The 11,492-nt window shown below is 38.2% G+C and overlaps 1 protein-coding gene across 2 annotated transcripts in view; it reads right to left on the bottom strand.

Moving 5' to 3' along the window:
- The window catches only part of slc9a7 (solute carrier family 9, subfamily A (NHE7, cation proton antiporter 7), member 7), a 45,330-nt gene that overhangs the window by 23,937 nt on the left and 9,901 nt on the right, over positions 1–11,492 (bottom strand). For both annotated transcript variants that reach the window (XM_015391505.1, XM_015391506.1), the window contains exons 2-12: positions 10,245–10,447; positions 10,086–10,163; positions 6,727–6,803; positions 6,528–6,640; positions 6,338–6,443; positions 5,108–5,249; positions 4,872–4,977; positions 3,746–3,834; positions 3,219–3,332; positions 2,980–3,091; positions 2,740–2,893 (exon numbers count right to left, since the gene is read on the bottom strand). In XM_015391505.1, the coding sequence (XP_015246991.1) occupies positions 2,740–2,893; positions 2,980–3,091; positions 3,219–3,332; positions 3,746–3,834; positions 4,872–4,977; positions 5,108–5,249; positions 6,338–6,443; positions 6,528–6,640; positions 6,727–6,803; positions 10,086–10,163; positions 10,245–10,447 (1,294 nt within the window). The remainder of the gene's footprint in view (positions 1–2,739; positions 2,894–2,979; positions 3,092–3,218; positions 3,333–3,745; positions 3,835–4,871; positions 4,978–5,107; positions 5,250–6,337; positions 6,444–6,527; positions 6,641–6,726; positions 6,804–10,085; positions 10,164–10,244; positions 10,448–11,492) is intronic.

The following is an 11,492-nucleotide window of genomic DNA, read 5'->3' as shown; positions in this document are numbered from 1 at the left end:
ATGATGATAAATAACATAGTTATGTATAATATATTACATTTCTGACTGTATATCCCTGTAATTATTACACACTGTAGCTTTAAAATGTGCACACTAGTTGATCCCAAATGCACACTTGGTGATTTTCTCAGGCCTCTTTGTCTGACTGTTAAATGCGTGAGCTTTAATGTCATCATATGTGCCCGCCCACAAGGGTCCACTAATCTCTGTGGATATCTGCATGCATGCAGCCCAGATTTCTAAAGAGGGGTTTAACTGGATCCACCGCATCGGTCCTAACAGCTGTTATGACCCCCTTACTGAAATATAATACTATATCACTTATCTTCAGCAAGACTTAGAGTTGTCACCTTCTAGATGAGCTCTAGAGCAGTTTTTCCCAAACCTTTTTGACATGTGTAACCCTATGTTCCAAAAGTGGAACGTACAATAACTGATTATAAAAGAAAAACTGTTTTACTCAATCTTTTAATTGGAGCGTTTAACTATTAGGCATGTTATGCTTTCTATCTCAAATCACGAAAGCACGAATATGTTGTCTGGAAGTTAGTAAGGAATTGAAATAAATATAAAATAAAATCACATTATAAACCTGTTTTTATAAACTGGAGCTCCTCTGACTAACTCCCTTATAAACACATTAAACTTAATGAATTGGGAACAAAATAAAGAACAAAAATTATAGTCAGACTGACTTAATTAGTTTTAATTTGTTTTCATCAAGACACGTGAGCTGCTTTGATGAGCTCTTACAGCTATGAAGTATGAAAATCAGCTGATCCCAGGCTGTTCTCTACATCCAGTCTGTTCCTCTGTTTGGTTTGTATGTGTGTCACAGCTTAAGGTGAACTCAAATAAAAAACATAATTTTTGGTTGATATAGCTTGTTTAATTTTTCAATTGCATCCTCATTAAGCAAAACAGAGCCCAGCCGTATTTTATTTCACTACCTAAGAAATAAAATATTTTCATGTACCCTTTGCAATTCACTCGCGGACCACTAGGGGTATGGTACCCCTGGTTGGGAATCACTGCTCTAGAGCAGAGGTCACGGATTAGCGGAGCAGGGTCCGGACCCACCTGCTGGCTAAGCCAGACCCAACCTGATTTAAAACATTTATAAATTGCTGCATGTTGTCCGACAACAGTTGCGCAGTTTCTCCTGTTATTATGGTAAAGCCCTGCAGAGCGTTCAGCACCAGGCTACACGTGATATAAATTTGCCAATGAGCTGCTGTCAGTCTGGGTTGCTGCTGCTGCTACTTTTAGAAACAGCAGGCAAACCTGTGGAAAGCCGGATGATGGAAAAGAAGGAGAAGAAGATGAGAAAAAGAGAGCAGAGAAGGGTGGACGGCTGGAAGAACTGGTGACAGAAAAGTGAAATGGTGCTCAAAGATGACCCTGCATATTTAGAGGATGTTTGGCTCAACCTGCTGCTGTGAAGCAGGATTCTCCACCATGAACAGAATCAGAAATAAATATGGAACCAGGCTTAAAATGAGCACCTTGATACTGTATGTGCTTGAGAATGGCTTTGTCTCCATTCAAACCCAGGTTTAAAGCCTTGCAGGGCAGCATAAAGCCCACTGCGAACATTAAGGCAAAAAAAAAGAAAAAACAAAACAGTCAGTTCATGTGTTTTATAAAATATGTGAATCAGGACATTGTCTATATACCAAACTGAATGATTGTTGTTCTCTACTTAAAAAAACACTTTAGATTAAAAAAAAAAAAAAAAAAAGTTCAATTTTTTTATATTTTTTATTTAAAAATTCAGCGTAACTTATAAGTAAAAATGTCTCCGGACCTTTACTGATTTTTAATTGGTTACCCCTGCTCTAGAGCAACAAATCAACAAATGGCTCTTTGGTTAATTTAACATAATAAAGAGTAACTTATTGCTTTGGGTTTTATTATGTCATTATTTTGCTCTGTGCTCCCATGAAAAAAAATGGCCCCACCCCCACTAGTACACATGGTTTAGAACTAGAACTGTTTTTATGGACAGATTCCTTTTCTTTTACAGGACAGTTGACAACCCTAATTATCAGCTCAACTCAGAGGGTAGCTGCAAACCTATATTATTATTGAACAAATGTAATAAATCCAAAAACATGATTTTAAATAGTCTCTAATCAAAATAAAACTTCCTAGAAAGTCATTTCACTGTTTTCAGGTCTGCATAGCGCATAACTTGGCGTTATTTTATGTCTTACCAATTAAATGCAGTTGTAAATGTAGGATGGAATTAATTCATTTAAGAAAATAAAACACGATTTATCTTTTTTTACTACTGCGTTAACAAAAATAAGTTTATAATTTGAAGACATGGTGTCATCAGCTAGAAAGCTAGAGTGGAAGTCGGTTGATTGAGCCAAAAAAGGCAAAAGGCCTTTAAGCAAAAGATTTGAGCAGTAACTCTGCTAAAAATAATTATAAATGACACCAGTCCAAGCACATATTCTAAAGGTAAAGATTGAGATTCTTTGAAGTAAAAAAACAACAAGAAAATAAAAAGTATTTGCGAATTTAATTGTATTAGCTTTAGCTTCACTTATCTAAGCCTAGCTGTGCATTTTCCTTCAGAAATAGTTTTAAAATCTGATACAACAACAATAAAATTCTTGATATTAGCATTTTGTCATTAGGACATATTTTATAAACTCTGCAGAATATCATGTATTTTTATATTCATGTGTCTCAATGAGGTTATTGTTATTTCCAGAGATATTTGTTCACCTGATATGCAGCCAGGAAAGCATAGGTGTGGTTCCCCCTCCGAATACCCAGACTGTGAAGAAGACAATAAGTAGCGTTGTGGTAAACATCATCTGCCGAGCGTAGGTGGCCGTGTCCCGGATAGCCAAGGCGAACGCCATAGCCCCACGTAAACCTAGAAACGTCGGCATCCCAAACTGTTAGGCGCTACATTTATTGAGATTAACCATGTAAGTTAGACCATGTGTTTTTATTTGGTACCTGCAAACATCATCATGTGCTGGAAGTTTCCTCTGATCTTGTCCCTTCTACCAAGGTTGAGGAGGAAGGACAGCGGGTAAATGTTGAGCGCTCTGCCAAGAAAAATGGCCATCTGACACAAGTTGGTCAAGAAGTCCAATCCAATTAAGCCGTAGGGAATTTCCAAAAGTTATAGTATTTAATTTTTAAGTTTTTCCCTTTTTTTTGTTTGTTTGTTTTCAGGGAATTGAAAAGGATACAAAAGCTCCAGCGATAAAGATGGGACTGAAAACATGCTTCTGGAAGGTGAACAGTGCCAAACCCATGTAGGAGAAAATGAAATTCTCAGCCAGGAAGTGAAGGACCTCAAAAAGCTGCAAATTAAAACACAGTTTTTTGTTTATCAGTTTGGAAATCATAAACATGATTTCTAAGTAGATTCACACAGCTTAAAGATAAAATGAAAAAACAACCAAAAAAAAAAAACTTTTCTTTTTTCTGTATGCAAAGTGTGACTTCCTCAGAAACAAACAAAGCTAGCCTGTATGCTGATCCAAAAGTGTCACACTGCATGCTGTTTACATGCTAATCTGCACAGCCTGTCCTGAAGTCTGAGTCCCCTCTGGGAAACCAAGCAGTCATGTCAGGACGGATGTCCTCAAACAGCCCCGATTAAGGTCACAGCGGGCTGATCATGGTGCCATCTGGTAATACTACCCTGTTCAGACTGCAGGGAGTGCAGGGGGTTCAAAACAGAGGGGGCTGCATGGGATGGGGCAGATGCTACCTGCTTGGTGCGCTTCGTGGACTCTTCAGAAAGGTTGTTGTACGTGTAGTGAGCCTGCGTGATGCCACAGAAAAGCACAGCCACAACACCTGTCAGGTAACAAGAAACGTGTCAGAATGATCTATAACATGCTGCATTAAACAGGCGAGCTGCAGGATTTTAAACACAATAGAAGAGTTCATGACAAATAAATACACAAGTTAACTTCTTAGCAGGAATGGTTGTCTCTACAACATTATCAGATTAATTACATAATAATATCTGACAAATTTGTAATTTTAAGGCAGTGTCACATTTTGATTTTAGTGCCTAAATACCACATTATACAATGAATAACAAGTCAGGTGACCATGAACTGTATATTCATTAAAAGAAAAAAACTTAAACCAATATAAAGTGATAAAGTTGCTTTTCAGGTTTGGATGGTTTTATGCTCAACTGGTCTCAGCTAAGGATAAAAAGTAAAAATCTTTGTTTTTTCCCCCCACATAATCACTAAACACATCATCCTAAGCCAAAGAGGTTGCAAAAAGAAAACCCAAAAACAAGACAAACAAAAAGAAAACAAATTGTTTAAAAAGGAAATTATTTCCAAAATCATGACAAATTTTAAACTGTGGTTTTTGTTTATAAAATGTTTGAAATAAAGTTAGAAAAAGCAGAAGATGATTGAGTACAGAGGACTAAATGGGGCTAGACACACTTATTGTGCTAAAGGCTAATTAGAACAGCTACAAACTGTTTATAAATCACTACTGCAGTAAGAATAGAGTCTAAGTTTTGAAATATTTTGGAGAAGATGTCAGGAGTGGAGATCCCATCTGCTAATTAGAAAAAAAAATACATATTTTTTTAAGTGTGGTGTACCCTTTCTTGTAAAAGAGTAAAGAATAAAAGTTTTAAATTGTTAGAATTCTGTTACTAGAAAGCAAAACAGCCGGTAGAAAAACTCTCAGTAATTAATGAAATCAAAGTTAAGGGAAGTAAGTTAAATCCAAATCAGCGAATAAGGCCAACTCTACTTCCTAAATTAGGATTTTTCCTTTTTTCGGATCTCTGGATTAAATATCCATTTGAGACTTTCCAAATTCTTTATATGGATTTAAATTAAATGAAGACATCTCACCAGTGAATCCACAGGCCTCAGCTAACAGGAAGGTGCTCCAAGACATGAGGAAGAAGAGGGCCGTCTCCAGCAAAGGAAAACAGTGCAACTTTGTGAACTTGGTGACGTGGATTCCAGTTAAAGACCATCAATTCTTTTGATTTTCATGAAAAAAAGACCAAACTCATTAGAAATAACATGACTCAGGCTTTTACAAATGGGTCAATCTATCCTGTACTACAAACAGGGAAGGATATGAGAGCTGTGACGACGCCTGTGGCAGCACCCATCACAAAGGAGCCGCTGAAAATCCCCAGGAAAATTCCCACAGATTTAAAGAAGGCAGAGGCATCAAACATGTGTGTGTTTGCGCCTGCAGGTTGGTACGCCATGATGGAGCTGAGGTGCAGAAACACACATAGAATATGCACTTTGAGTCAGTCTGCGTTTTAAAAACATAGCTATTTAAACGATCAACATTCACTTCTCTTTATCAGAGCTTACACAAAATTATACCATAATATTTAAAAAATAGATTAGTTAAAAGTGGAATGTGTGATAATCACCACTTTGGAAATTACCCATATTAACCACTAGAGGGAGGTAGAGTGCTGCATGTCAAAGGGAGATTAGTAATGAAAAGTGGTAATATTCATCAGTATTTAATTCATCAATGACTTACATACATACTGGTAGAAAGCTGTATTCTCTTAGCACCAACATGGATCAGTAAAATGGTTGAAAGAGACAAAATACCTGAATTCTTTAAATTAAAAGGTCAGTAGTATAAATAACATCTAAGGCAAACATAATAAATGTATTCAAGAAAAAACATCTAGGTTAAAAAAGAAGTGACATTCTCTCTGCAAGGTGGTTTAATTTAGAAGGTCATCGGAGACAATATCTATAAAATGTAACTGGAGTAGAATTCTTCGGCACATGGAACCACAGAGCGTAGAATGATTTTTCGTTTAAAACAATATTTCAGAAAATAAAGCATTGCATAAAGGGAAGGTTTTTTATTTTTTCAAGTGGGCTTCTAAGAGGCCTTTGCTGATTTATTTATTTTTTTCCCGTAAAACAGATGCCAGGTTGCAGTGAGTTTGCAGGAAAGTAAAAAAAAAAAAAAAAAAAAAAAAAAATCAATGATGAAGGGAGTCCAAAAAGCAAAGCTCTAAATTACAGTCCTGAAAGTCAAGCAACACCAAAGAGCTTCCTCTTTAGGTAATTTGGGTTAACCGTGGGGAGCTCAGAGGAGGGCCACTCCATGAGCAGTGGAAAGCCAACAGATAATCTAAAAAAAACAACAAAAAAAACTCCCATTTTTGCTTTTTTCTATGTATATTGACCACTTTTTTTTTTTGCCTAAAGGAAAGGGAACTATTACCAATTATATTCTTACACATCCTTAATATTTTAAAAAATGAGCTATATCTTTAAATCCTAGTATCTACTGAATAAAGTGATAAAAAAAAAACATGACTTACGAGGACAGCACAATGGCCACAGCATCATTCATGACACTTTCTCCAAAGAGCAGAGCGTAGAGATCCCCATCAGCATGGAGCTCGTTAAAGATGGCCAAAACAGTCACTACAGGCAGAGAGAAGGATTAAATAATTTGCCACAAATTAAGATGGTTGAAGGTTTGTGTGAATATCTTATTCTAAGTTTTACCTGGGTCAGTGGCTGAGATGATGGCCCCAAAGAAAAGGCAGTCAGTATAGTAGAACTTATCCGTCAGCTGTCCAACCGCCCTCATAAGCTTCACCACGCCATACATCAGATTCCTAGCGGAGAGGCATTCATGTCATCACAGCTCACACATAAATAAAATACAGAATACAGGTTCAATGGACAGAAATCAGAGCCTCACCCAATAAAGAAGCATGAAATTGCTGTGCCGAGAAAGGCGTAGGTAATGATGGAGCCCAGATTCCTGAAGAAGTGTCTCTGAAAAATGAAATATATTTATTGGCTTATGAGCAAAGCTGAGATGAGAATAAAGAAATATTAATTCCTGAAAGCACCAGTGATCAGGCTAATGATAAGCCTGACCTGAAGCTTGAAACCTTCAGGTCAGCGGCTGCCACGGCTCATTACACAAACACACATCCAGCTGTTTGACTGCTTTAAAAACAAACAGGCAGCTGAGCACAGACCATTTCCGCATCAAGCCTATCTGACTGCCGGAGCAAAGTAACACAAAAGCAGCTGATTCAGTTTATTTACAGGAAATTTAGGTCTTCGCCTGTTATGGTTGAACTGATCAAATTCAGTTGTTGACATTCTGAAGACAAGCCACAGCTTAGCTTAGCGACATCGGGCTATTTGTACAAACTATAGGGCCCTAATGGGCTTAGAAAGCTAAAACGCTGCTTTAACAGAAAAAAAAAAACCCTATAGTTATTACTGATAAAAAAGGACCTCTCCAAGCTGCAGTGACCCCTTATCCTTATTTTCCTGAGGACTGTTTTTGACTCAGCAAATTCCAAACTAAAACACAGTTACAAAAAAAAGAAAAACTCACGAGGGAACATTCACTGTTTACAGGGCCTACACTGGGAAAACGATCAAGAAATAGTTAAAAATATTTTAAATTAAGTGTATTTACCCTTATTTTGAGTAGGTAAATGAGATGGTTTGCCAATGGAATTAGTATTTTTACTCTTAAAATAAGATAATTAGATAATTTGACCATTAAATAAGACAATGCAATTGAGTTTTCTTATTTTAAGTGTAAATTGTCTTGTTCCATTGGAAAAATGTCTTTTACCTCTTTAATCCAAGAACAAATGCACTTTATTTAAGAAAAAAATGACTTATCTAGCTTGATGAACTATCATATAATCATAAAAAAGTTATGTATAAAAGTATCAAAAGTATAAAAATGTTGATTGGTGCTAAAGGGCTCATTTTATCCAAACTAGTGTCTTCATTTTTCAGTATGTAAATATTTTAAGATGCCAGTTTTTTTTATTATTTTGTTTTTAAAAAAGAATAATCTTGATAGAAAACAAGCTAAAGAGCTTATGAGTCCATAAGAACATGTAATCATTTGGTTGTGAGTCAACAGCCTAGAGGCAGAATAATAATAATTTAACTTTTTTAATCTCACTCGGGAGCAGTGGGCTGCCATTGTGTGGCACCTGGGGAGCAGTGTGGGGTTAAGGGTCTTTGCTCAGGGACCCCTGAGTGGCAGTCTGTGGGAGTGGGGCTTGAACTCAGAGCCTCTGGGAGCTAAGCGCAATTCTCTAACCACTAGGCCGCCATACCCCACAGAACCAGTTTCTTTTAGGACCCAAAGGCGGATAAATATGCCAAAATCTCTTAGTTCCTGAGGCACTTTTTACTGCCTGCCTTTAGGAAAAATACCATGTCTAAAGGGAAAACTGTTGAATATTGCCAATTAACCCATAAAAGCAAACTATTCACCTCGCTGCTATGACGCGACTTGCTCTTTATCATCACTTAACTGCTGAAGTCCTAAAGTTTTTATAGTTAAATCTTTGAAGTTCTGCTCACCTTCTTGAAAGTAGTAAAAGTTACACACAAGTCATTTTTAAAATGAGTGATAATAGTTTTCTCTAAAGCTGCCTCTACCTCACCTGGGTCTTTGCAACGCTGATCAAATTACTTCACAATACCTCAAACACTTTTCCTGTTAACTAGAAAGACAAGTTCAGCTGCGAGCAAAGATCCCTGGTTTCAAAAAAATACCAAACAGCCAAGATGCAGAAACCAAAGAGGCACCATGTTTATTAGTGTCCTAAACCTACAGCTTATGTCAAACTCTTCCAATCTCCTTATGCACGTTGGCGTTTAAAAAACAAAACAGAAAAAGAAAAAGTTGAGTTTTACTGCAACAGCAACCAGGTAGCTCTGCTGTAATGTCAGCTTCTTATCAAGATTTGCTGATCATCTGAGAATTAAATTTCAATACTCTAAAGCGGAGGTCTTCAACAGGGGGTCTGTAACCCCTAGGGCATCCACAGAGGTACTGCATGGGGGTCGTGAAAGTTTTGGTTGATTAGACTTTTTTTATATTCCCCCCCTTCAGTTTTTTCTAGTAATTGACATGTCTTTAAATCCACATTAACATGAATTCAACACACTGTAGTAAACAGATAAATGGAGGCAGAAGATGTCTTTCAGTCATCAATGCACACATTCAGCGACACACAGGAGCTCTTTCAAGCTGGGCACCGTTTCATTCACAACACCTGTCCCATCAACCAGGAATCAGAATCAGAAATACTTTAATAATCCCAGGGAGAAATTACTTTCGTTACATGACTCCATCTGTAATAGAGTGACTATAGGACCAGTTTGATAGAACACAATTTCATACAATATATATATAAAATTAGGCGGTCCCTGCTCTATCTCGCCATCAGTTAGGGGGTCCTTGGCCTGGAAAACGTTGAAGACCCCTGCTCTAAAGTGTCTCAAAGTGGTCAGATAACACCTAGCCTTTTAATTGGAACGTAGGTAATGCCTTTAGTTTTACTTTCATGTTTTCAGCATGCTGAGGTAAGAGAAATGGCTCCATAGTGTAATATTAAATCAAGTAGTGATATTGAAGGCCTTTTGCTTTGGCGTTGCCTGCACCACTTCTGTAGCAGTAGAATCTGTGTTTGAGAGCTGTGGTGGAAATTTAATGCCAAATCATTATTTCCTTATGGCATCACCTTTTTTCTTCTAGGTCCATAAAAGAAAAGGTAGAGTTGCAGTGCTGTGACTGGTGTAAAAACACTTTCTAAGTTAGCTGACAAGCTGTTCTACGATGACAGCAATTAGATCCCTGGTATACTCGTTTGTTTTTGGAACTTAGCATAATATAGCATAATAATGTAATGAGAATTTCATACTGGCTCAAGCCCAATTTCATAAAATGTGAAGCTAATTACCATTCTGCAAATTAGAAATAATAAAAAAAAAAATAAAAGTCAATACTGCATCTGTTGTCAGCTGTTTTTCCTGTGTTAGTGAAAATGTCACAGAGGAAGCGAAAGACATCTGCTCTAGACTTCCTCTCAGAAAGGACCCTTATGTTGACTACTGTCACAGTCTGGCCAGTGACAGACTTTCTTAGCGAACCATCTGTCAAGTGAAACACTGTGTCAGCAGACGCTTCATCCAGACTCCCCAACATCGTCTCACATGTCGAGTCGCTTCGTCTCAGAAGCAGATACAAAGGGCTATATTTCTGGCTTTCAAACAATGGCGTTGTACCTTTTTCAAGCTGTACCCAGCATGGAAAATAATCGGCGGCAGCAATATGTTAAAGAAAACCTCCGGATCGAAGGTCACCTGGAAATAAGAAGAGAAATTCGCAGTTAACTGGAAAAAAGGTAGCAGGGCGCAGATCTGATGACGGATTTTTGCCCTTACCTTACGCAGCATATCATTCTGCTCCACGTTGTGGATCTCTTTGAAGTTGATCTCGCCTTTCAGGGTGTACTCAAAGAACTTGCCGCTTACATTAAGCAGCAGGGTGCTGGAAGGTCCTTCCTTCAGCGAGCAGCTCGGGGGTGTCTTGTTGTGGTAGCTGGCGGCTGGAATGCCATAACGTAGGATCACACCGACCAGCAAACCTGATGGATCAGAACAATAATAGGCCCGTTCTAGAACATTCAACCCACATACAAACACTTATGTATTTCATCAGGGACATGCATGTTGTGTCTCTGGGGTCACAGTGTCCTGTTCAGGAAATGTGTTCATTATGATTGGAGTTTTGTCACATAGAGCTAGAATATTGTTAAACTGTGGCCAGAAATGCACGGACATAGTCTGTAACACGTTTCACAAAAGCTGCAGGATTTGAAAGATGCTCATTTGGCATAAGGGGCTCAAACCATTTAAAGAAAATATCCCCTAAGTCAATAAACCTGTAGACCATATTACCACTGTATCATGTGAATATCACTAATAATACTAATAATTAAACTAATAATAATAATTTAAACTTAACACCAGGCAGCATTTTTCCAACTTCTTATCGTCAGGTGTAAGTGTGCCTTGAAGCAACCATTTCCTGTTTATAGATAACAGAAGCGGCACCCAGGGGTTCAAAAGTTTCTGCATGCAGAGATGGTATTCTGAAAACCTTGTTTGTAATTTCTTAATATTAGAGCCACCACAGGGCTGTGTGCTAAGCCCGTTTCTCTACTCCCTCTTTACCCACAACTGCAAGCCTGTGTACGCGTCTAATCATCATCATCCATCGTCAAGTTTGCGGACGACACCACGGTGATTGGTCTCATCAGCAACAACGATGACATTGCCTATAGGGAGGAGATCGAGCACTTGGCCACATGGTGCACTGCAAATAACCAGCTCCTCAACACCACCAAAACGAGGGTGCTCATCATAGACTTCAGAAAAGATTCAACAGGCACCCACGACACCATCCACATCAATGCAATGGCTGTTGAACATGTCTCCAGTTTCAAGTTTCTGGGGACCCACATCTCAGCAGACATGTCCTGGTCAACTAACACCTCCTGCCTGGTCAAAAAGGCTCACCAGCGCCTCTTCTTCCTGGGAACACTGAGAAAGAATCAGCTCCCCTCAACTAACCTGGTGAACTTTTATCGCTGTGCAATAGAAAGCATCCTAACCAACTGTGTAACAGTG

The sequence above is a fragment of the Cyprinodon variegatus genome, unplaced genomic scaffold (genome assembly GCF_000732505.1).
Source record: "Cyprinodon variegatus isolate N-32 unplaced genomic scaffold, C_variegatus-1.0 Scaffold544, whole genome shotgun sequence".
In the NCBI taxonomy this organism is placed as follows: domain Eukaryota; kingdom Metazoa; phylum Chordata; class Actinopteri; order Cyprinodontiformes; family Cyprinodontidae; genus Cyprinodon; species Cyprinodon variegatus.
Note: the sequence above shows the minus strand (reverse complement) of the source record. Positions and strands in the feature narration are given on the sequence as shown.